We start from the raw sequence: 27,161 nt of genomic DNA on the forward strand, positions 1-27,161 counted from the left end.
AAAGCTGATGGGGATATGGAAGGCAAGGGGTCAAGGAGTAGTGAAGTACAGGAACAGGGAAATCAAAGTTAATTGAGTGGGAAGAAAATAAGCTGAAAATATGAGGACAGCTTGATTGTTACTGGAGTGGTATATACAGTTCTCCATTGAAAATGTGTTGAAGTTTTTGCACATTGTAGCTAGGCTTTAAATATATTCTTAGCCACATTAACTTCATGAACATAGAATTAATTGTTTGAGAATTTAAAATATAAATAGGATCTTGATTTCTAATTTTAAAATTAATTTTAAATTAATTATTTTCATAATCCTGTTAAGCATTTTAGTCCTGTGTGATTTTGCGGTAGTAGCAGCCCATTTTGTGCCACTTTTTTATTTTTGAAACTTACTGAAACATAGTGTCTGTACTACAGCTGCAGACATTCAAAAACCATGTGTCTTCTGGCTGTGATTCATTTTTCCTCACTAACCATGAGGTTTTGTTTTCCTAGCCATGGCTAGGAAACATGCACTGTCGAGGAAATTTCCACATCTAAAGGCTATCTTGCAAAATGGATGACGTTTCATTATTCTCGGTGGAACTGAAGTCATAATTTAGGTAGTACTTTCTTCCTAGTATGGAAGCCATGTTTGGAGGCAGGAACTCTCCTGTTAGGGCAGAGATCACAGACTGCTCTTAAAGCCAACAGCTGGCTGCCCATGCATGATGTAAGGGCCGTTTTCAGAGCACCTTTGCCTGGTTTAGATGATGTTCTCTGTAAGACAAAGAAAATGAAATATAAGCATTTTGTTGATTAGAAGAGTTTGAAAGAAGAAACAAAAGGCGAGGAGTATAGGAGGGGAAACATGCTGGTTTCCACATGTGCCTGAGCAAATACAGAGTTAAAGGACAGAGGAGGAACTGTGATGGGAGGGTTGAGAAATGGATGCATGGTTGAGCCATGGGTGAATGGCTGTGGAATGAATCCCTGTTCAAGGATGTGCACTTGAAAGCAAAAAGAGCTGCACAATCAAGAAAAAAAATCAGTAAAAACTCATCTTGTGTTGCAAAAATATCTGAGTGACCAATACGCTTTTTTTGCTGCTTCAGAGTAATCTTAGTTACATGACTGCCATTTGATGCCATTGCTGCTGGATAACATTACTGCAGATAATGAAAGATTTTTGTCTATCCTCTTTCATTCCATTTGTTATCATACTTGTAATCCTGCTTAAGTAAAACCATAACTCTTTTTTTTCTATTGACACCTCTTACATAAAGATAATTTTAAAAAAACCAAAACTACAATTTGTGTAACCCTATGTTACTACTTTGCATTCTTAACTTCATGTAATTTTTACTTGTGTAGGCTCATGGAATAGTTTATAAACCAATGGTCAGAAGTAACTGTCCTGTGCTGCTTGGGAAAAAACCAGGATGAATAGAAAAAACATATTATCTATATTGATAATAACATTCAGAAGTAAAAATCTGCAGGAAAAATATGGAATACTTAAAATCCATGCCAGAACTTGTGAGCATCTTTGAAGCATTGTGTATCAGGCTACACTAGCCCCATTCTGGTGATTGTGATGCACAGACTCATTTACCTGTCCTGATATTAATTGTCTCAGGTGCTAAAGTATCGAGAATGTAAATTAGCACCTGTCTGCATACGACAAAGTGGCTAGCACACTCCAGCTTTGCTACTGTGTGGATTCATGCTGCTAAAATCTTCTCTTTACACCTTATCCTGTCATTTTTGGGCTGCTTTTCATAGCTTTTAAAGAGAGGCCAAAAATCTGTCTTCATGCCATTTATGTGAATAGATAGTGTAAAATATTCTTTAACCTATTGTTTTTACATCATTGAATCACAAGGGATACATGAGAAACTTTACACTGCAAAACTTAATTATACTTTTATTCAGTGGCCCTTACTCTTCATGAACATACTTTCCAAACTATTGCAAGGTCTGTCTGTGCACTGTATTTGTTGAATGTCTAGCACGATGTGCTGTAATTTCTGATTTGAGTTTTTCCTCCTCTTTAATGGTTTCCTTAATAAAATAACAAAATAACAAAATAATAAAAATGTGTTAGCAAGGCTTGTTACTCCCTAATTGTTTCTGTATAATGCAATGAACAAATACCTTACTCTGTTTCTTGCTTTTTATGATTAGCTGTGCTAAGAGTCCTGAAGACTCTTCTTATCCTTCCTGGTCTTACTGGCCGTACTACCTGAGGCTTAATAGACAAACTGCAGTTTGAAGGAGAATAGGGGATTTTGGCAATATAAGAGAAGAATGGCCCAAAATATCAAATATTTTTCACACATAGACCAGTGATCAGACAAGTGCTGTAAGGGCTAACTGTAACTTCCAACAGTCCCTGTGATGTGAATGAGATGTGAAAGATTGCTCAAGGCAGAAAATGCCTTTTTTTATTTCTCCTTTCCCAAGGATGGTCACTAATTGCTTCATCTCCTCCTCCTACAGGTTGGAAATAATTGCATAATAATCACAAAATCCATTTTTGTCCATATCTGTTGCTCTTCTCAATCAATGCCTCTCCCGCTTCTTAAGCTGGGCTCCAAAATTTTCTCAGAACCTCAGAGTACCTTCTTTCTCAGTGTTTTTTTCAAAATGTGCCGAGTGCATCAAGGATACAATTTCAGTCTGTACTCCCTGTACTGTGCCAGGATACTGTGTCTCTTTGTCAGTCAGTTAAGTGACTTCCTAGTTGGAAGCCACAGCCTTTGGTGCCCTGAAAGTGCAAACCAGGGTTAAGTGCCTGGAGCTAGCCAAGCCCTTCTGAAATGTTCCTTAAAGCCAAAAAATTGTTTTAAAAGATGAAAACTGCTCAGAGAGGCCAAATGTTAAATCTAAAATGCCCAGCAAGTCCAGGGATATCCTCAGTTCCTTCTCAGAGAATGGTAACCTGACTTACTGAGATACAGGCAGTTCTTTCAGTAGGTCTGAATTATTGTAATCTGTCAACACTGTTATCCAGTATTGGTACATGCAAAAAGAGTATGAAGAAACAACTTCTAACTCTGTATTTAAAATTCATTTATGCATTTTGATTCTTAAAATCCAGGGAGAAATCTGTGGCCAAATGACTCCAGAAACTCCAACAGAAAACCATTGGTAGAACCTGATAGATAAGATGCAGAAAAGTCAGATAAAATGTGAAAAAATCAAAGTAGAAAACTTCATTTAATTTTACAGTCAAGGGTGCTTTTCTTAAATAGTGTGGAAAGCAGAGCTATCCTCTTATACGCATTTTTTTTCCTAAATAGTAAGGGACAAATGATAGAACTTGGCTAAATATGTGGCAATTATGGGTTATATTATTTTATTTTTGGTACTTTTATATTTAGGCGTTTAGCTTATTGTTTTAGCAGTTTGGACTTGAAAGATAATTTGTTAGGAATTTTAAGCATTTTATGCATGTTAAGCACTCTTCTTAAAATTGGGAGTATTACTTTGATCAAAAACTCTGCAACTCTGCTTCAAGACTCAGATGACATAGTTATGAGCCAACTGGCAGAACTGGGCATAGCCCTCTTCAGGGCTATTAGTATCTATCATTAATCTGATAGTAAGTTGTTAAAATCTAACTGTCCTATTAAAATCTAACCACCCTGTAAGTCTGTAATTTTTTCTTCATGTTTTTTGCTTTGGTTGTGGCATATTTAAGAATGTGAGACTACTTTGGAAAGTAAACCAGAGTGTTCTGTGTGTTTTGTTCATTGCAGTTTTGGACAGAGGCAGCATAGTCACTGTCTCGAAATCTGATGAATATATGTATTGTTCCCTTTTTCCACAGAACATCTCTTTATACATTCTATGATACTTCAAATGATTTGATATGCTTCAACTTCTGTTAGGAAAAACAGAAGAAAGAAACCTTCTACCAGAAAACAAAAGAATTCATGGAGATTGCTTTTCAGAAATTTTGAATACAAATAATCTTTCCATTTCAGTCTACTTTCTTCTAATAGTTACTTAACTTCTGTATATGACAGGGCAGACTCAAATAATTTTCCAAACAAACTGCTGAACAACTCTGTGATCCCAACTCTGTCCATTTATTCAGTTTGATCGTGTCTCCACCTCTCATAACCATGAGACCCGTGATATTACACTCTGGTTAACATTTCTTTATTACTTACTGTAACATATTTCCTTTTCTTTTTTCTCTTCCCTTTTTCTATATAATGGAATAAGAGTTCTTACCTAAAAAAATGAAGCCCTCATTAACTCCACAAACATCTGTGTTTGGCATATTCATTGAAAAATTGATCTAGCTGTGATTTTTCTCCCACACAATGTAGATTCAAGCTAGTCTGTTAAGCTACTTTATTTCAGATAACTACTTTGATACTGAGATCTTGCCTGATCTTGCCATTGCAGCTGTTCAGCTGTTGTCACTGATGTGGCATTTCTGTTTGTAGGTCTGATGGAGGCTTAGTGCCCTTAAGTGATGCAGTTCATATTGATCTTCATTGTTTTCTTATTGACCCAGTACCCACAAATAGAAAGATTTCTGTGTTCACCTCTTCTCTGTTTCTCACCTCTTTTCTGAATTGAAGGTCTCCCTGCATGTCCTGCATGTTTACTCTAGGTGTGTCTCCACACATTTCCAGGTTTGTCTCTTTCATTTTTTTCCCACTTTGCCTAAGATCTATAGTATGTGTTAGAGCACCCCCTGCCTACTGATTCCTCTTTGACCACTGCGTGTTTCAAGATCTCATGGCAGAATAAATTGAAATATGAGTTCTTGTGTTGAATGAACAGATTACAAGAGCTGGTGCTGTTAGCTCTCACCTGCCATCTGAGACGAATTTCAGCTCGGTGAGTACTTCTTTCCTGTATTAAGCAGTAAAGTAAAAACTGACCACTGGGATCACTGTTTTGAGTTTGAACTGGACAGAGTAAGGAAAAGCACCTTGCAGCAATCTTGGCTAGTAGGTAGTAGTCAACCACCCCTGCTGTGACAAACAAAGGGGCATGCTGACACACGTCTCCCTTCCAGATTACTGCTCCAATCTCCACCTGCATTCTGCTAATTTCTTAATACACTGGGCAAAATATGATTGCAAAAGGAAATTTTCAGAGCAGTAGAGATTTTTCAAATGTATTGTGTTGCCATCTCACTAGTTTAACTCTCTTTTTTTTTCCACAGACCCTCGTTCACTTGTTAGTTCAATTTCACACTCGTTTTGAAAAATTAATATTCAGGGCTAAGTCACATACTACTTCCTACTAATACAATTTGTGGGATATAGATGAGCTGTTGAAAGATGAGGTTGTATAAAAAACTGGTTATGTTTTTGGTTTTTTCTGTGGGAAAAACATTTTTTGCTTCTAAGTATCATCATAGATTTTGCACTAAAATGTCCGCTTACCAGTCACTGGTCTTGATACAGGAAATATGAGGAGACACAAGTCTCTATTATTGGGATTTCAGATGCAGCTATCATGATCTTTTCTTTTTCTTTTTTTTTTAACATTATGAAACATAACTGGAAACATTTCTTCAGAAAGTGGGCAATATTTAGCGATCAATAACAGTGAATTGAGAGTGTGATCCTTGCAGCATAAACCAAGCTGTCAGACATAAGAGGGAATGATTTTCATAAATAAAAATATGTGTTCTGACCATAAAATTGGAAACCAGAAACTTTGAGCTGTTATATTACCTAACTGAACAGCTATAAAGTTTAACATGTAATAATATAAGTAAGTAAACTTGAATTTAGGATGCAATTAAGAGTTGAAGAGATTTGAAGGTCACACCTTGTTAGAATTGTCACACATAATTTTTTTTAGTAGCGAAAGCACTACTTGTTAACCAGGTTTCTCACATAGATTTGTAATTATACAGAATTTTGAAGCTGGAAGTATTCCACTACAGCTCTGTTTGTTATTCCACCTACTATCACAGAGCCCTGACTTGTGCATTATGCGTCAAAACATATTCCATTCTTTCGGAGTTCTTGGGGAGGCAATACGATGTAATTCATTATGCCCTGAAGATAAACAGTACCTCTTGACCTTTTCAAGTAAAGTTGCAATATTTTCTTATTCCAGAATGTAATATTGTACTGAGCCGATATCAATGTGATAAGATAAATGTTTCCTTTTCTAATGTAAACCAGAGTGCACTACATTTATATAAAAATCTTGGGGGATACCCAAAGCCTCCAGATAAAAAGGGGCAGCTTGGCTATTGTAGGTCTGCATTTTTGAATTCTCAGTCTCAAAGCACAAAGGGCAAACTGCAGCCAGTCTTGAGGACGATGGCCATTTTTCAGAATTAACAGATTTTTGGTTTGCCCAGTTTAGGATTCTCCTGAAGAATTTTCTTGCAAATTAAAAGACGTATAGAATTTGCTACCATTAGAACAGCAACCAAACAAAAGCCCACAAAAACAGAGATTAAATGCCTTTCTTCTCAGTACCAGGATCTTTTGAGATGTCCCAGTAGAAGCTTGTGAGTCAGTGCTACACTAGTGTGTAGTTAACTTGCTTTTTACTATACTCAATATTTCAGGAAATGAAAGACTAATGAGGAGTATTGTTTTATCTCATTTTTTTTTCTGCATTCTCTGCTGTTGTTCAGAGCACAGTTTTCTTTAGTGTCTTGGCTGTTCTATTTTTCTCCATTACATTGCACATGGCATGTTTCTGATTGATGAAGTTGGTTATGCGCAGATGTGGTCACTGCTGTGGAGAGGGCTCAGAACATGGCACTTTCAGCTTCCCTTCTGCCTGTAAGACAATGCCCACATCCAAAGGCAGACACATATTTGGCTTCATGGACTTTGCCCAAGTGTTTATGCAGAGTCCTAGTCTCTTCTTGCCTGGCAAATCTCTCTTCCAATGGCCTCATTTATCTTTATATGTTAAATGCTTTTGTATGCAGGTCTGCTTATTATGTGGCATGTAAAAAGACTCTGTTATTCACATATATTCTACTCACAGAAAAGAGTGGCTTTAACGGCAGCTACTCTTACATGTAAAATGACATGGTACACTTTAAAATCAGTTGATTTTTGTTACTTCTGCTCTTCCTGCGTTTGGAACTTCATAGATATTCTGACCAGTTACTGCTGTAAGCAAAATTATACTGTTGCATTGTAAAGCAGTAACATCTTTGAACCCCTTCAGGCTGAAACTAAGACTGTTCTAAACATACTAATCACAGCATATAAATTAGATTCAGCAGGGATTAAAATACAGGTGAAAAGAGCAGTTAAGAACAGGAGTAAGAAGAAATGAAGTATCATTAAATCAGTCTATTTTACAAATGTATCATGTTATTAACTTTTTTTGGACTTTCTGTTTATTAATTTTTATTTATTTAAACTTAAGCAAGAGTCTTAAAATGTAAAGACAACATTTGGAAAGATTAAGGTCAGTATTAGGAAATTACCTAAAAAAAAAAAAAGTTTTGAGAGCAGACTTTAAGTTCTTGAGTGAAACAGAAATGTTTGTGAAGATGAGGCTACCATGTTGGGCAATGTAAGGAAGCCCCTGGAGTCAGCCAGGGAAGAAGACAACCATAAGAAAAGGAGGGCTGACAGATCAGAAGAAAAAAATGTAGACAAAGGTTCTTTAGGGGATCGCATTGACTAGGACTTTGAGAATAAAGAGTTTTATTTTGGTTTGAAAATAAATGGTGTATTCACCAGGGAACCAAGAAGAATGTACGAACTAGATATTCTCTGCACTGGAAAGGAAGTATTTGTAGACTGATGAGGTTTAGAAACAAAGATTTTGTGTTAGCAGATGTGCAGTCATGCATATTACTTAGATACTGTTCTCTCTTTGGTCCCCACATTGAAGACAGTTCCACAAAGCTGCAGTAAAGACAGTCCAAAATTTCTTTCAGCTTAAAGATAGTTTCTAGAATATATATATACTTACATACATACATATATAAGTTTTTGCAGTCTGTATTACATAGTAAAAGAGCGCACTAAGGCAGAAATGGTACAAGTGACTCCACAGAGTGTTTACCACTCAATCTGTAGCTTATCTCTTTGCTCATTGTTGGGGATAGCTAAATGATCTGTAGCAAATTTGTTCTGCAGCTGTCAGTACCTGCAAGCATATAAACAGGCAGGTAGGATTTCTAGAAGGCAGGTGACCGCATCACTAAGAGGACTGCTCTAATTGGCATAATCAGTACAAGAAATGAAGAGTGAAAGAGCATGAAAATAGAATTACTTTTGTACCCCTTGAAAGGAGGCAGTAGCGGGCTGCATTCATTTAGTTGTTCCTGCAGCTGACTATGCTGAACTTCCCCTGAACATAGAAAAAGGGCATTTTAATCTCCAAAACCATCCATCTGGCATTGTCTATTAATGTTAAACAGGAAGAAAAAAAAAAAAAAAGAGGGGGTGGTGGTGTTCAGAAACATTTATATCTGACTTGAGGATTCTACAGAAAGGTTAGCCCTTGGTGGAAGGTTCCCCAGTCAAATTAAACATCTCTGCACACTCCATTCTTGTGTCTTGTGGCAGAATGGAGTTTGTCTGTGCCTTGAATTTCACTGTTGCCTTGCGTTTCTTCTTTACTAGACTGAAGGGTTTTAAATCTGTTTGAAATCTGTATACCTTTGGATATTGCTTGAAATTAGCTACAGTGTGAGTAGACATGAGAGACTGACAGATGAACACATATAGTAATCAGCAAGGGCAGGATTTAATTGCAGCTAATTTGTACTGGTTGAACACCCCTCCATATAAAGATATTTTGTACTCAATTATATTTATAATGTTTTGGACAATCAACATATGGTAAAACTTAAAAGTATAAGCATTTAATCTAACACAGATTTGACCTGTCCTTTCTTCCTTTGCTTGTCAGAAGCTTTTGTTCCTTTCTGTATAGAAAACAGTTTCAGAAATGCAAGTCTCAATACAGGACCAGATATCTTCCTATGGTCCTGCTAATTATTGGAATTTTAGGATGCATTAAAGGCTGCCATGTGAAATGTTGAATTAGCTCTGTTTCCAAAACCTTATTTTTACTTGAGGAATTCAGGAAACTTGCTGAAACTATATTACAGTGTGGGTGAATACATACAGTTTGTCACAAGTTAGATACAACACAATAATTTATGTCTGTTTGAATGTACATTGCTGAATCCCCTTCTTTTCTCTCAAGTAGAATTTTTCTTCTCCTTATCATTCATTTTCAGTTTTTATAAAACTATATTGTTGAAGCTTTAGGTGTCATTGTTTTGTCTTCTTGTGACACCTAGGAAAAAAACCCCAAACTGAACCAAGATCAGAATTCTGCTATGCCATAAATAATATGGGGTAATATATTTGCAAAACTTTAAAAATATGTTCTAGAACAGAGATTAAATAAAGAGGTGCAACAGAGGCTTTTGGTTCTCAAAAATACAGACATGTTAAGAAAACATTGTCTGAAAAAAACTTACAACCTGGAAAACAAATGCTCAAGTTGGTACCACTTGCATTTGGCAGAATTTCAGAAATTGCTTCTTCCAAGAAATTTATTGATTGATAAAGGTGAAAATTCCTGCAGGCATTGCTCTTAGGGTTTTTTCGAACTTTAACTTTGTTGCAAAATGTCTACTTTGGAATACTATTAATTTGCATGTAAATAATTTTAAATGAGGCTCATGATACATCTTGCCTTGCAAGATGATTTAAAAGGTTGAGGTAATTCCACGTCTTCAAATTTCAAAGGATGGTGCCTATTAGGTCACTTTGGTGTCTAACAATGTTTGTTATAAAAGAGAGACTATCTGTACTACTTAAACTGTGTCAGACTAATCAGGGAAACACTTCCCTTGAAAATTAAGGATGTCAGTTTAAGTAAAATTAAATTTTTTTATTGAGTAGCTTAATCATCTCTAGTCACTAAAATATGTATTCTCAATGATATTGTGCTGGCCTGATTGTTATACTCTGATTACTGTATGAATCTTATATAATACTTTCTAGTCAGGAAGAAATTTAATTTCTCTTTGACATTACTTCCATTGTTTTTACTTTGGTGCTATTCTCTTTGCACTTGTAAAAAAATTCTAAATATTGTCTTTAATGTACAGGTTTAGTTCATGTAGTCTTTCTGTGATTCAGCTTTCCTCTGTGTCTTTTATAGCAATGAAGGAATAATTCAGTTATTCTTCAGAGGCACAAAACCTCTAGCCAGAATCTTCTCAAATTTTGATGCAGAAAAATCTTAAGAAAAATACTATTGATGATTATTTTTAAATACATTCCTAACACTTTTCATTTTCACAGTATGCTTCTCCTGAAAAATCTCATTTTCATAGTATCCTTAAAATAAACAAATAGAAGTATTCAAAGTATTAAAAAACCCCTTTAGTGCTTGAAGTTGGACCTTTCTATTCTTTTCACTTGTTTTTGCGCAAATGCCACTGGTGATACCTCAAAGCCTTTGCAATGCTCTCTGTCAGCTGGTTCCAGAGTCCCAGCCACCTTTGCTGAATAACCTGCTCGCTCCTTTGTGCAGATGGGGTTCAGTCCCAGCACTGAGATCTGGGGCACTCAGAGTTGGTGACTAACCTGAGCTCTGGAAATTACATTCTTTAAAACCTTTGTCAAATTACATAACTCTGAATACTCATTCGTAAGTGCCTAAACATGAGGATGAAAAATACTATCACCATACTAGTATTTACAGAAATTATTATATGGTACTATTTTTGGGATTTGATTGATGGTAACTCTGGAGACAAATGCTTTGGGTGCTTTGGGTTTTTTGCTACTGCTTCTTTGATGAAAGAAATTAAGGTTTTTCATGAAACAGTGGCTGTTGTCAAAATTTTGACTTTTATCAGTAGAGCTCATCCCAGATGCATAATGTGTCCATATAAAACCGGTACTTAAAACTCATCAGCAGATACACCATGGGAGTTTCAGAATGCAGCCATTCAGAATGAAAGGAGTCTTGATTCCCCCACCCCGGAGGGTGTGCTCTTGTTTCTGATGACTGTTTTTCCAACCTGTTCAGCTATGAAATCAAGGTCCTTGACACTCTCCCAAGCCATCCCAAAATCACACCTGGCTGCTTCTGCCAAGAGAGGCTCCAAAACAACATGAGGTTCAACTGTTCGGAGCACATAGCCATGATCTTCACTAGTAAATTAAGCATATAGTTCCTGGATACTAAACTGAACAGTTGACACAGGGTGGGACACAAGTGAGCTAATAAGCATTTTAGTTCCCAAAACTGGGATAGCTGCACCCAGTTCCACAGTCAAACTGGTCCTTGGAAAAGTCTGACTGCTGAGGTGTGCCAGGGCATAGCTTGGGAGAGTGTGGGTCAGCACAGGTAAAAAATGCATGCCCAGAGCTGTACTCACAACTTGCTGGTGCAGAAAATCACGTTCTCAGTCACTGTCCAGTTTTCAGTGTAGGTGAAGCCTGGGAGAGTTGGTAAAAGTGATACTGTCATGATATTTTTCAGTAATGCACTCCCGATATGTTTTTGTAACTCCATACATGAATGTGCTTGCAGGGTTCATGTCTTACTGTTATTAATGAACCTGGGGATTGCTGGAGAAGAGGGTGAGAACCTCTGACATTCATCTAAAATCAAAGATTGTTTCACCTGCTGGCCACAGCTCTTTCTTCAGGTACCAGCATAAGCCTTATGCCATAAACTGTGCTCCAGAAAGTATTTCAAAGCTATCCCAAAGTCCTCCACATAAAATAGTTTCTCTCCTGTTTTTATTCTTCAGTCCACTGTCCTATGGCACAAGAAGAGCCTTGGGAATTGCAGTAGACTAACAGGTATTATCCAGAACACTTTCTCATAAAAGTCAAAGCCTTCTGACTAAAAATAGTATAATACTATGATGTCTGTCATGTATTTTTTCCCATATCTCAGAAATTAAATTATCTAAATTTTATCCTGCAAAATAAAAAATCGATCTCTAATAGATAAAATAAATTTTTTTAAATAGCAACTAAATTAAAATTTACTGTAGATTGTAACACTGTACTAGTATTGAAATATCCAGTCAGGAATAGATCCATGTTTTGTGTGGTACTTGAAACTCACAGTAAGAAGTGTTCTAGTATGAAAATGTAGGTGAATGTTCACAGAGAAGATGCACTGCATCCTGCCCAGTAAATTAAATTAAAAGGCAATATAGTTACAGTTTGCTCAGGTTTAAAATGTACCAAGAAGGAAAAAGAAGGTACTGTAGAAAGGAGGATCTGGAAAATACTTCTAGGACATGAAATCTGAACTCTGTACAATGCGTAAAGAGAAGTGTCTTTAGAAGAGAAGACTGGTTACTAAGCTTAGACCATAGTAAGTTGATGACATGCTGGATGACTGAAAAAATAAAAGATGAATATTAAGTTTTGATTTATGTAAAGCAAGAATAGTTGAAGGAATATATGGAGTAAAATTTATATCTAAACTTCATTTCCAATGTATTTTGATCATGTGCTAGGTTGCCAGTGCTTTTTTCTTACGTGCATTTTAGTGATAGTGATTATGTAATATGTGCTGCATGGTTCAGAGGAAATTTTTACAGTCTGATGCCAGAAGAGACTTTAACTGATGTGAAATATTACATATGTTTGGCACCAACGTAACTGGGTGTGTCTGCTTTTACAGATGCATCTGAAGACAATAATGCCCCTGAGCATATTTATGATTATAATTCCTTGATTATTAGCTTGCTGTTTAGGAACATTAAAGTAGATGTGAAGGCAGTATAAAAAGGATCATTTTTTCCTGGGTGAGCTTGATGAAGTGTGATGGAAACATCTACCTTTTAATTCAAATGCCTGACCTGTTGCACTGCTCATGTATATTACTTGGGAATTCCTTGCACAGTTGCTATCGGTTCTCCAGCACCTAAATGTCCTGGGAATTGCAAAATATCTCGATTCCTGTTCTGCAAAACAATTTTAATCGCTTCAGGTCTTTTCTTTTTCATCCCTGCAAGTTTCTAATCATAAAGAATATACTCCCTACTAGATCTCCTCACAAGGACTGAAACTAGGATGAGGAGCCCGAGGACATTTGCCTGTCTCTCTATACTTGCATTTTAGCTTAAAATTAAAGCTCTTTGTCATTTCACTCTTTTTATAATCTTCACTCTTAAAAGTCCCCGAAGTGGAGAATGCTTTTTCAGTAGCACTGTCTACACGGACTGTTAAGGCTACCCTTCAAAACATGCAATTCATTTGCCAGCAAGAACCTGAAGATTGGGATTCTTCAGAGACAGAGGTCTGTGTGTTGGATTGTGCCTGCTAGATGATCACGAGATGCACCAAAAAGTTAAAAGGTAGATAAGCAGTCCAAGAGAAAAGCTTAAATTGTAATAATTCAAGCAGGTCATAGTAGACCGCAAATGCAGATAGGTCTTTCAGAAAGATGGAGAGCTAGTCAGTGCTAATTTTGTCCAGTTTTCGACAGAATATAAGCATTACCTTTAAGAAAAAATAGTATTTAGTTTTGTATGTGAATACATTTGTTACTTCACACATATATAAACATATAAACTAATTTGTGATCATGGAACAGAGGTTCCTCTGGAGTCTCACTGTCCACACTTGGTACCAGATTTCAGTTCTTCAGAATTATTCGAAGGAGTTTAGATCAGACCTTTTGTTTTCAGCACATTCAGAACTATTGCCCAGTCCCACCATTGATAAGTTAAGTGTCTAGAAATGGGCTGCTATTTGCATAATTTACTTCTTGATCTCATATCAAGACAAGTTTTACTGGTTGGGTTTTTTGTTTGTTTGTTTGTTTGTTTGTTTGTTTTAACTCCAGACCAAACTCCACTTCTATCTCCAAAACCTGGTTTCTCAATATCCTTGAAAGATTGCAAATAAAATGGCTATTGATGTATTGCCTGTTTGCATTCATCTTTGTTGTTTCTTCCCCTAATCATTCTTTCAGTGAATATGTTCCTGTTAGTATAGTTTATGTTAACTAAAGTTTTAGAAAGTGTCACAAAAATATCCATTAAAAAAAAAAATATGTGCAGTAGGATTTCAGTTCAGCTGATTTTGCTTTAGCAATATAGACTGATTTTTAAAAAGTGGCTGAGATTACATAGTGACATTTGATCAAATTAGTTCATTAAAAACATGAGCGAGAACGGGTCAATTTGCTTTTGTTTTTTTTCATTTGTGGAGATGTCTGCTTCAGAGCTTCATTCTTCCCTTATTTTTCTCTCCTCATCTTAGTTCTCCATTTGAGCCAGATCTCTGTTGTTTCTAGTAAGAATTGTAATAACAAGAAAATCTTGTTTTCTGCTACTGTTGTGCCCATACTTGGAGGTGAGGGCACAAGAATCCTGATCAGAGGCTCTGGCTGCAGTTAGGGCACAGAGCACTTACTTCTAAGCGATCTCCTGTTCTGTATACGCTATTTCTCTGTTCAGTCCAAAATTTCAAGGATAGTCTCGTAAACACAGAAGTGGTCATGGAAGGTCAGAAAATTCCAAAGAACAACTCTGTATGTGCAGCTCTTGCTGATCCTCTGCTGTTAGCTCACCATGGAAACAAACCATGCTGAAGCTTCATGATATTCAGTTTATGAGAACATGGTGTTATTTGAAATGTAGCGAGGTGTTAGACATCACAGTAATCCGAACTTGGCATGCTTTCACAGGAACCACACAATCAAATAAAACTGGGCTGGGAGACACTTCTGAAGATCTTCTGTGTCCCAGAGCAGAAGTGGTTCTCTTAGATGTTTCTTAAGATGCTTCTTGAACAAATTCAGCAATAATGATTTTGCAGCATGTACACAACTTATTGTACTCCTCCGCTACTCTACCACTGGAAAGTTTCTTCTCAAATTTAGTTAAATCTCCCTGGATTCAGTTTAAGGCCATTCTTGCTTGTCCTTCCCATGGAATACAATTCATTTGTTCTGTGCAAAAACTTGCGGATGACTGCTACTGCTTTAGGGTTGGGGTTTTTTCCTGTGTTTATGGTTAGACTTCTGCTATCCCATATGTTGGATTTTCTCATTGACATCGTTACTACAGTTCTTATCTGCTTACTGGTACAGTAGTCCACCTCTTTGAACCATTGTGCCCCAAGCTGGGTACATCTCACTGAGTCTTTAGAAGGTTGAGGAAAGTAGAGAAGATACCAGTTTTGTATATGACACTCTTGTTTTATATCCCAGTTGCTTTTATCATAATAACATGACAGAATATTTTTATGTGTTTAATACATGGTTTTCATCACAGATATATGTGTTAAATTTTAGATTTCTTTAAATTATGCTCTTGTCAGGACTAAAAGTCAATAATTAGATCTATTAAAACTATTTAAAAACACCATTTAAATTTATAATATCAAATGTGAAACCCAGTCATGACCTTTTTCTTCTCCACTGATTATCAATTGGATATTTCAATAATGGCTTCTGTGCCTTCGTCCCATACAGTAAAAGCCTGATATGACCATCTTGATAATATTTTTTTTCATGGTTACAGTCTCACTCATTCCCTGGATATGGATTTGTAAGGGCAGTGGTAAATCTAATTGTTATCTTTCAAATATTTGGAGCCCTTTCAATCAGTGGCTCTTCAATAGATGTGTAATTTCTCACACTTGGGCTGGCTGAGAGAGTTTGATTAGTATAATTCCTGTAATTTTATTTGATTTTGGTACCATGTAAATCCATTCTCTTTGATGGGTAGTTTTGGTTACTAGCTTACAGGGAGGGTATCTGGATGAGGAATCTGTGCTTCTGATATTTTGTGTCAGCACTCCTTTACCAGTGAGTGCAGACTGTAATTTAATTGAAAATAAGTGGTAAAGATAGACGTATTTCATTCTGACTTCCAAATGGATAGGGCTATTTTAGGGTAAAATCGTTTTGGCATTTGTTCTTCCCATGTTATTTTACCTCTCTGTGTTAGTTAACAAAACTAATCAGTCCTCAGATCTGTTCTCTCAAACTTGAGGTTCTATTCTGGGAATCTTGCTGTTGGCCAGAACAAAATGTTTGAGTGCATGGTTCCTTCTGGTTTGTATCTGCCTCATTTTTTGGTTTAGTTTATATCTTGGTGATGATTTTTTGTTAATAATTTGATTAATAATCTCCATGGTGAATTAATTGTCTTTAATTTTAAAATTTCCATTCAGGTTTTTTGTCAGTTAAAACTATTGCCTTCTAACAGCCTTCTAACAGTTACAGTGCTTCCTTTGATACTGTGTTTCTTTCCACTCCCAAAGTTGCTCCGAATTTTGATCTTAGTATACATGGGACCGCCCTTGCTTTAATTTGCATCAGATCCTTTCTTATTTATGAATTACCAAATCATCTATTATTCTAAGTCAACACTACTTTGTTTCTGACTGCTTTAATTGAAAGTAGATTTCACAGCCAATAAGGGAATGTCTACAATGGACAGACTTGAAAGAAGGTCTTTTTTTGACCAACTCCTTTCAAATCCTATGTATACTTTCTACCATATATGCATAATACTATATAAGCTTACAATAATTTTAAGGATTTTTTTTTTTATTTCTGGCTTCACACATGGGATAGCTGTATTGATTGTTCTTCTTTGCCTGCACACTTAAATAGCTTCTATATATCAGCTAGCAGATTTTCATTGGAAATAGATCATACCAGTTTTCATGTGGAAATCTGGTACATGCCACCATTACCACATTCTTTTCATGTAGAACTAAGAGATTAGCTCTCCTGTTCAGCTATTACATGTCCCAATCTTTTAAAAATCACACCACATGGAAGAATACAGTAGTGTCAGAATATTTGTGAGCTTGTATTGCTGGCATTTTATGTGTGTACTTTTTTTTTAAATTTCATAAATTCAGTTAGTAACTGTGTAATGTAAGTAGTAGAAAAGAAGTAGAGTAGATTGCCTGCTTCTGTGTTGACAAAAGGAAAGTTAAGTTCAGGCATGTGGGATGAAAGAAAGGAGATTGTCAGATTCGAGCACAACTTTGGTGTTGTGAGCCCCCATCTCTGCTAACCCTTGACATTTGCATTCTTCAGCTGGTGTGAGCTTTGGAGAAAGCATTTGGATTTGCTGTCAGGCACCATGTTATGCATGGTCTGACATGGAGCCCTAATGACCAATGCAGACTGTCTACAAGGAAGAAATTCCTGCTAATGCCGCCAGGAATTGAAGCATGTAACTGTTATGGGTGTTTTGTTTCTAGTTCTTGGTCAGTCAAATAAGGGGCAGGGAAAATTAAAGAGTTGTTTTTGCAAAAGTCTTTAGAATCTATTAAATTGGGTTATAGGGAGAGAATCTAAATTGGCTTTAAAAAAGGAAATATGTAAACTGCTAATTATTAGTGCCCTGTATTTATTTAGCATCCTTCATAAAGGAAAAAAAGTAAGACACTAAACAAAAACAAAAAACCAAAACCAAAACCAAGCAAAAATACAAGAGCCAAGTAACAACATAAAACCCAACAAAAACGAACAAAAAACAACAAAAAAAATTCCCCCCCCCCCCCCAACCCAACAGCAACAACAAAATTGCCAAAACAATTAGAGTGAAAAAATCTGGTAATTAACTATTATTTTTCACAAAACTAGTCTAATTACGAATCAGTCATGGTAAAATGAAAGGTCAATAACTACAGATGCATAATTTCTCTCTGATAGATTGCTGTTAGAAAACAGGTTTATGACAATTATGTGATTAATTTCCTTTTATTAAACAGCATTATAAGACTTCATGTTGCATTTATCACTTTATTACTGTTACTTTTTCTCTTCAACTGAAAATTAATCCTGGATAACATCAGGATAGAACAGAAGCTCAGGTAGACTGAGGATCATTTCTTCTAGTGGTGTTTGTGCTGCAGGGAAGACCCCAAATCTGAATCAAAATCAGAGCCTCAGTATGCTGAAACTGGCAGTTATCAGCCTAAGAAAACAAAACACACACGTACCATCACCCCTGCCACCAGCCAACCAACCAACCAACCAACAGCAAAGTGCTCTTAGTCCAAGGAAACGAGAGCCAGATCCAGAGACATTCTTATGTTTTCTGAGCTGAAACACTTGAGAAATGTAAGTTAACCTGTGATCCAGAACATCTTTCCCTTCTTGCCCCCAGCCCTCAGCATTCTCTGCTGTTTTATTTTGAAATTCACCAGGCATGAAGAGTTGCTGTCCTGGACAAGTGGAGAAATTTCCCCGTCTTGGAGAAGCTGGGCAGCCTGGGGATTCAGGAGCCAGACAATTATTTGCACAAATTCCTGTAGCGTTAATACAGTAAATGTTTTCAAACACATTCAGTGCTCACTTAATCCCGCCCTGTAGGTTTGGGCTTACTACTGCATTTAGTGGGCAGTTCTTGTCCTCCTGTCTAGCAGGACTACTTGGGATTGTAACACAGTGTCGAAGACTATTGCCTCTTCTTCTGGAGCATAGTATAGTTTCAAATATTTTGTTATCTTCCAGGTTTGTGTTCTACTATTAGGCAAGGCTGTGGGGCACCTTCATCTAGATTCAGAAGACAGAAAAATCTTTTTTTTGTTTAAGTATTGACATAGCTTGATGTTGGGTTAATTAAGTGAAATACTTCTTAGGGAACATACAGTTTTTTTAATTAATATATTCCTTGAGATAGGTGCCAATAACCTTAGCTATCTGGTCCCTCATTTCTACTTCTGTAGGGAAACACTGTAAAAATTGTTGCCTATCTCCCCTAGGTGGAATCAGACAGGTTATATGGCTTGGATTTCTGTTACATACAGGATTTCTTTAACTTTGGGGGCTTTCTGGTGTGGGACATTTGTCCTCAATTTTCTTTGTGTGGCTTAGTGTAAAAAGAGTGTTGATCACTGGGGAAAATGGGAGTTTGCCTTCTCTATCGAGTCTTCTGGAGAGACTGCTGCTGGAAAGGAGTTGGATCATCTTAAATTCAATATTCTTTGAATAGTGCTAACTGCTTTGCTACTCCATTTGGAAAGATTATAAGCTGCTGTGCTGTCTGACTCTGATAGTCATTAGAGAACTTTCTGGGCAAACACAATCAGTGAGAGACAAAGGCGTAGCAGTATCATTTGAGTGCTATTAGGAAGAATTGAACAATGTTGTCTTTCAGTCACTATCTTTTGAGGGTTTTGTACAACTGTGGGTAATTCTGGGATTCTTGTTGGGAGCCAGCCAGAGAATAGTCCCCCAGCAGGTTATAAAGGGTCAGAGGTTCTCCTGGAGTGGTTTTTATAATAAATGTAGCTATGTAATCATTTGGTTAACTTGTTATTCAACCAGTGCAGAGCAGTCTTTGGCCTTAAATCCAGCTTAGCATGTTGATACGTTTCGGTTGCATAGTGCTACCAGCAAGATGACTCTCGTTTGACGTATTCAGCCATTTGGAAACTTCTATGTTCAGAAACTTATTTTACGTTCAGCAGGAATGTTAGGGTATGCAGTCATTTGAAAAAAATAAAATAGGGATTTGGAATTAGAAAAAGGAAGGAATCTGGTTGACTTCTGGCAAGTGTTTTGGTTTTCTACAGAATGTACACCTCTTGTCAGTATAAATAGGGAGTGCCTGTATAAACATTCTTGTTTCGCCTGTTCCACATAATAGTTTCTTGTATCATATTTCTTTTGACCTCGCTATCTGAAACCAATTACAGGAGATCCATTTGGGCCGCATCTATTTTCATAAGAAGCCCAGGCAGCAGTGTTTTTCTCAGAGATGAATATCAACATCAAATATCCTTCTGAGTGCTTTGTTATTTATGTTTCAGAGAGATTTTGTAGCCTTCAGCTCTCAAGAATGTGTCACGCTGTGCTGTTTATACATTGACGATATTAATGGGCATAGATGTCATTTTTCATTTTAACGTCTCAAATGCAACAGGCGGATAGGTTAAACATTCCTGGTTTTAAAGGAAGGATATGAGTGACATCTGTTTCCTAAAAATACACATATATTTACTTTCTAAAAACTAAAGTAATAAGTTTACCATCTTTAGGTGACAGCTTTCACTTTATTAAAATGGTGAAACTTTAAAAATATTTTTGAATCATGCTTACATTAAATAGAAGGGTTTGGAATACAAAATTAAAGCAAGTTATATCTCATAGTATTATTGCCAACAAACGGCAAAATCTACTGCAATTTATCAACGTTAATAGTGTGAGTTATATGCAATTATTTTCTTTTTTGTTCTGCTTATGTTTTAGCTATGCCAAAGCTTCATAGTAAATATTAAGAAGTAATGTTCCCAGTAAATATTTTACTGGAAGCCACAGTGAGTTCTGGAAACCATATGCCCGAATTTCCCTTCCTATATAGCCATTACTTAAAGCATTATAACGATTTTCATTTGCGTAATTAAAATAATTTCTAGTCCTCAGTTCTTTTTATTGTTCTTGTCATTGAATTTTTTTTTGTATAGTTTTACTAATTTAGATAACTTAATTAAGGAAAAGTTCCTACTAAATTTGAAACAAATGTTATTGGAAACTAGATACAATTTTGACTGCCCTAGAATCTGTTCTTTCTGCACTTAACTTGAGGTGGGACTCAACATAAATTTGATCTGCCAGATTTTTAAGTGTCTGTTATTTTGTCTTCCTCACACTGTTTTTGTCACAGAAATTTATAAATGATATGTGGGATGGGTGTTTTCTGGAAGTGTAGATGTTAAACTATGAATTTTGAAAGATACTTTCAAGTTGTCAATTTATTTTGCAAAGATTTAATAGCAGCAAATGAATTGGTAGAACTAATGTTTTATAGTCTCATAATCTTTACTTACGAATAATGTGAGTAATAATGCTTTGAAATTAACAGTATTTCTGGGAGGTTGTTTACCATGTAGCAAAATGTAGAGTTAAGCAGCACACTGGGAGAAAAAACTATCTTATGATGACTGCTCTAAGAACAAAGGCTGACAGTGATTTCTCCTTATGAGTTTTAAATCATCTCTGATCTCTTGAAATTGTTTTCTGTTCTTCTTCTATCTCCTGTGTTTACAATAATCTAAACTGCCACAATAAGATCACTGAAGTATTCAGGTAGTCATCATTTATAAGACATTCTGTATTAAAAGATAAGCCTTTACTCCTTTAGAGATATCCCAACCAGCACATATGAATCAAAATAGTTTAAGTAGTAGAGCCTTTTATGCAAGCATATCCTGTTGTGCTGCCTTGCTTTTTCATGAAGTGTGACTCTTTTTGTAGTTAGATGTAGGAAGTCATACTTTCCTAGGCTCATTCCATGGGAGTATACTAGCCACAATTTGAAATCATACTGTCTAGATTAAATCTAAGCTACAGCAGACTATAATTCTCTAATTTTCAAGTACTGTAAATGTACAGCTTTACCAGATGCTTACTTGCTTGTTTTATTGCATTGATGTGGGGACTTTGCTGCTGAGGAAGATTAGGATTTCTGCAACTGCCAAAAATAAAAAAATATTATCTTTATGGTTTTTTTCCATGTCCTCTTGCTCCAGATCTCGTTCTGGCAGGATCACCCCAAATGGTGAGGTTGATTTTCCTCTGCAGTCTCTCATGAATTCAGGACTGCAGTAGTTCTCTTGCTTCCATTCAAGTTTTCCTTTTGAAGAGCACTAGAGATTAAGAAGGAATATAAATTTTCCACAGATCTTCTGTTTGTGCTTTTAATCTATTTTTGCTTAAACCACTGAAGATGTTGGCACCAAATCCTGGTGCCCCTGAAATCAACAGATACATTTAACTCTGATCTCAGGCAGAGAAGGACTGTCCTTTAGGATATGCTCAAGAACTGTGAGTGCAGAAGAGATCATGCTGTTCACATAAGAAAGAGGTCACCCAGTGGTTCCTTGGTAACAAAATATTTCAAGTGCACTTTTAAATATGTTAACTCTTGTTTATTTTTGGCAGAGAGAAGATAGTTCTGTGCATCTCATTGCTTAGGTTTAGAGGAATGTATACTCTTTGTAAAGCTGACCTGTAATTACTTGAGAATTTGATGAAACAATACAGGGATTGTTGTGGGAATGTCTCCAAATGTTAAAAGTCTGCTCTGCAAACTTTGTACCAGGGCCTTCTATGGGGAGACGAATCAATGTTGTTAGGAGATGGTACTAGTGCATTCACTTTGTTTACTTTGGTTTTCTATGTCTGCCTGCCTTCTCAGAAAACTTGCTTGGAGCCAGACTGTAGCAGCCCTCTCTCTGTCTTTTCATAATTGATCAGGGGATGACTGCCTTCCCTGAGGGTTAAGACGTGGCAACTTTTTCTGTTTGCTCAGCATCTCAATGCAGTAGTTCAAACATTGTTCACACCAGCTGGCAGTGTAATGCCATATGCACATCTTGTCAAAGCAACTGTTGTCATGGATACTAGAAACTATCTTAAAAACCAGCTCATTTGAGTCTAATCAAAATTGCACCTTTCTTTATCAGCTGAGAATCTTTATTATTTTAGGGAACATTGATCAAATGGCATTTATTGCAGCACATTCCATCTACAGTAGGTTTTAATATCAGAAATAATAGTGTGATGTATTGCAAAGCTATAACTGCTATTTATTGAGCTGGTTTTTCTAAGGGGAAAAAAATGAGTTCTCCAGGTAGTTTCAGTGGAAATATTTTGAATCCGGTTTTTTGGGGTTGTTTTTTTCTTTATTTCTCAGTAAGTACCACTTTAAAATAATTGACATTTTAAAAATAATTTTATGGGGAAAAATAATATAGATTAGCATTCTTCGGGTAAGTGGAATGTTTGTTTACATTTCATATGTTTAACTGTATTTTGCTGAGTTGGAATGAAAACATAAAATAAATGAAAACATCTTCTATTTTGATTGGGATACTGTCATCCCTGAGCCTGATCTGGTTGGTTGAGTAGTAATTTCTTTGTTCTCTGATTTTCCTAAGAATGCAAATTAAAACCACTCATTTTTATTTGGCGTTAAAACTGCACTCTTTTTTTTTTTGTCAAAGGAGAGGTTTCTCCTTGAATTGTAAGTACAAAAAGTGTTTTTAATCTTCAATGAATATCCTTATTAATTCACTTTCAAGATAATCTGATGTTGATTTGTCAAATTTAATTACAGCTTCTGGTAACACTTGAAGTCTACTTGCTTTTACTTCAAATTGTAATACGAAAATGCAAATTGAATGATAATTTGCAAGGGAGTGGGCATTTTAGTTGAACACTCAAAGACAAGTTCCTTGTGGAAATGAGGCTATTGATGCAGTTTATGATTTTTCCTCTTCAAGCACTTCAAACAAATTAACTTTATTTCCTGCAGGATTTCATGTACATCCATAAATTCTAGTGAAGTCCTATATATGCACTTTCAGAATATTTTTTTTAATGTTACAAGTGAAAAAAACCACCCTGAAGTCTGAAATCTAGCAAATACAAATCAAATAGGAGGGGATTTTTTTGATTCAATTGGACTTTTACCTAACATTAGCAATGAGTAACTGATTTCTTTCTAGGAATTGGTTGAATTTATTTACTTTTTTTTTTTCTTTTTTTTTTCTGTTTTTTTTTTACTTTTAGGCACTCCAGGCAGCAAGGCAGCTGCTTTTACAGCAACAGACAAGTGGACTGAAATCTCCTAAGGGCAGTGAGAAACAGAGACCGCTGCAGGTTAGTAAAGTCTCCTTGCTTTTGGGGCCTTAATCTCAGGGAAGAGTGCCGTGCTCGCTCACATGTGAGGGGTGTGTGTCAATGCCTGTCCTCTAATGCCATATCTGGGCGTATTCACATGCTGCAGTTTGCAGGCTTCTTGCTGCTGACTTCACAGTAAAAATTCACTATAGGATACAAAAGCCTTTTGTGGCTATAGATGCTTAAAAGGTCTAAGACTAAGTCTGAGTTCAGTAACTGTGGTATATTAATTCTTTATAGACATGTTACAAAACTGGTATGTGGTTTTTATACATACATGGTTTAAACAGTAAAAACATGTTGAGAGCAAATCAGTATCCGTGAAAAAAAAAAAAGAAAAACTAAATAATTCACAGGTACTATATCTAAGTGAAAAACAGAGAAGTGTTCAGAAACTTACCAACACAAGTGTATGAAATTATGAAAGAGCTGCTTCTACCATTTTAGAAAAAAATATATGTCATGAAGTTTCACATTAGGATGTTGTTGGGCTTCAGATTGTGAATGGGTAAACAGAAGTTCTGTTATTGAATAGTTATTTCAAATGCATTAGTAAATAAAGATATTAAGACAGTTTTATTCTGGAAAAATTTTATCAGTGTGGTGTTTTCATGAGGTATTAATTCATTTATTCCTAATGCAAAGTTCCATATGAAATTGTTTTCTTCTGAGAAAACTTGTTCTCTTTTGTATATAGACCAAATATGGGTGCCTAACTGCTGAATTATGTTTTGTTGCAGACAATTTTATTTCGTTCAGGAAATTTTAAAAAGTATAAATCCTCCTATTCTCTTCCTCAGATCTATTTTTCTGGGTGAGCATTTATTCTCTCGGGACTTCCCCTGTTTTCTGATGGAGTAGGGTGTTTTTATCTCATTTTTAGTTTTTGTCATGCATAATGGAGGACCCCAGGCACTAGAATGTATTTTTTTCTCCACCAGGGAAATGCTGTGAAATTTGTTCACTTGTGCAATTTCTGAATGCGATTCACATTGTCTCCTTTTCTTTGTGAAACTTGGTGGAGCAATGTTGGACACAGCAAACAATTCCACATTCCTGATCAGCTCTCTTCAAATATACTTTTAAGGTTTTATTTATTTGCTCAGAACTGAACAAGAATTTAGGAATATGACTAAAGAAAATGGAAAAAAGGAAAACATGACATGATGGCATCCTGCCATACTGTAGTGGTAGTCCAGTCCTGGCTGAGGCTGCGTCCTGGGACCCTCTCAACTTGCCACTCTTCACCCTTGACTTTGCTTTGTATCAAATACGTTCTGCACTGAAGGCACATAAGAAGAGTAGTCATAAAGGTAGAAGCTTATGAACTATGTGGGTTTTTAAAGTTTTTAAAGTGGAATTAGTGACCTTGAAGGGTTGAACCACAGAAATGATTGATTTAATGAATATTGTGAAAGTACTTTATTCTGTTAGCTCCTCATTCTGAAAGATAACATGGGCTGTACAAGGCATGTAGAAGATCCGTCTAGCCCTATGTCCTGTCTCTAAATTGGCCTACACCAGGCAATAAGGAAAGTATATGAAACAGGCATAAATAGTGGTATTTTCCCAGTATATGTTTTCCAGTGATCTTACTTTAATACCTTTTAAACCAGCACAGTCTGGGAGGTACTGACTTCTCTTTTCACATTCTCCACCCACTCACAAACTTTCTTTACAAGGTTAAAGAAGTCTGGGGGTGCACTGTTTGTGGTAGGCATTGGTGAAATGGTAGGAAACCATGTTTGGAGGCAAAAGACGTGCAGAACCCAGAGGATGATGAGATGAAGAGAGGGAGTCTTGTGCTTTCATACTCTGAAAACTCTAACGCTGTTCTGATGCCTTTTAAATGCTAGGGGTTGGTGTGTTGGTGCTGTATCACTTGTTTCCCAGGAGGAGTCAACATCTCATGAGTCATACTTGAGAAGCAGGAGGAAGAAAATAGAGCAAATAATTTTATTTTCAGAATTGTTACATGCTTCCTAAAGCCTGGATTATTGCTTATGTTTCCAACTTTTTCTTCCATTATCAGTGTGTACACAGTGCCTCTTGTTGGCCTTGAACACTTCATTTGGTTCATTTTTAAAGGAGAGGAAAAATGGAATTTGCTCCCAGACTTTGGTTTTATGTATCAAATACCATGTAAATTCAGGTATGAGCACAAACTACATTTTAATTTGCTTTTCTAGTGAAAAGGATGTGTAAAGGTTTTGGACGAGAGTGCTTGGAGCTTTTCTATGGCTGCCTCTTACTGCCCGTTTTTCATCATGTAGTGGAAGTTCACACTTAGATCAAGTTCCCTGTTTGACCAAATACTGTCATAAAATTGTATAGCATTATTATTTTCTTATGCCAGATTTAGTGGTAACTTCTAGCAGTAGAAATTGCTAAATTTGTATAAGGTTTATAAGACAAAAATTGAGGTTTATAAGACAAAAATACTTGTACTTGTGTTTGTGATCAAGAAAACACACTTCTCCCAGTATTTTAAAATACTTTAAAATTAGTGTGTATCTAATTTCCTCTATTTCAGAGCAATTTGCTAATCTGGCAACTGTTGATACGTTAGAATAGATTTATAAATCTAGTAAAAATGTAATAAAACTTTTAAAACTAGCTCACACATCTGCAAGCAAATGCAGGTATTAGGTAAGCCTTGCCCGTGCATCCCTGGTGCTCTGTATTTTGACGTATACTCTTCTATTGTTCCGAGTGCCAAAGAGGGAAAAAAACAGTATTTATTTTAGTGGCTGTCTTTTGGGGGGGGAAAGTAGCATATGGTGTTTTTATGTATATTCTCTCTGTTATTTCATAATGCGCCAAGTATTCTAGTGACTTACAGCACCTACTAGCTAATCAGCAAGTTGAAAGCTGATTGAAGAAACCTTCAAATTTGTGTCCTCAGCTTTGCAAAAAGAGGGTGTTGGGTAAGTCCTCATGTTCTACTGTGCTTTACTGAGGGGATGTCTTTAGGGGAACTGCTGGAATTCTCCTAGAATGGTTTGAGTGTCTTTTGTATCCTCATGAAAAACCTTTATAAATTTACCACTAGCTATGTGATCTGTTGTAGAAGTGCAAAAGTTTTTGTTTTAGTTTCTAATGCAAAAGTTACTTTTAGCTAGTAGTTACCCTATATTTTCAGGGAGAGGAGGCTTATATTTAGATTGTGAGTTAACAGAATACCTGCAAAAATTACAGTTTTAGATAGACGCTTGTCTTGATCTACTATTACTTTGATTTACATTTGTCTGGGTTTCACACTGCAGATGGCATAACCATTAGCATGTCTTATGTAAAACAGAAGAAGAAAAACATCCCTTTTGACAGGCTTGAGTACCAATTGTGGTAGTGATTTTACTTTCATGTATAGATATCCGAATAAATGTATTTGAAACATGTTTATATATGCCGTTCATTACACTGATGCCCGAATTGAATGGATCCAATCAGTACGTCCATTGATTAATGACATATTGCAAAATAGCTATGGAGGGTTTGTGATGAGAGTTGAGGATAATGTTAACCTGCATATGATGAGATAATGGCATT

General features: G+C 36.2%; 1 protein-coding gene across 1 annotated transcript in view; it reads left to right on the forward strand.

Moving 5' to 3' along the window:
* FOXP2 (forkhead box P2) overlaps positions 1-27,161 on the forward strand; it is a 415,537-nt gene that overhangs the window by 261,435 nt on the left and 126,941 nt on the right. Inside the window, exon 5 of the mRNA XM_032107078.1 lies at positions 23,502-23,591. Within this exon, the coding sequence (XP_031962969.1) occupies positions 23,502-23,591 (90 nt within the window). The remainder of the gene's footprint in view (positions 1-23,501; positions 23,592-27,161) is intronic.

The sequence above is a fragment of the Corvus moneduloides genome, chromosome 4, assembly GCF_009650955.1.
Source record: "Corvus moneduloides isolate bCorMon1 chromosome 4, bCorMon1.pri, whole genome shotgun sequence".
In the NCBI taxonomy this organism is placed as follows: Eukaryota; Metazoa; Chordata; class Aves; order Passeriformes; family Corvidae; genus Corvus; species Corvus moneduloides.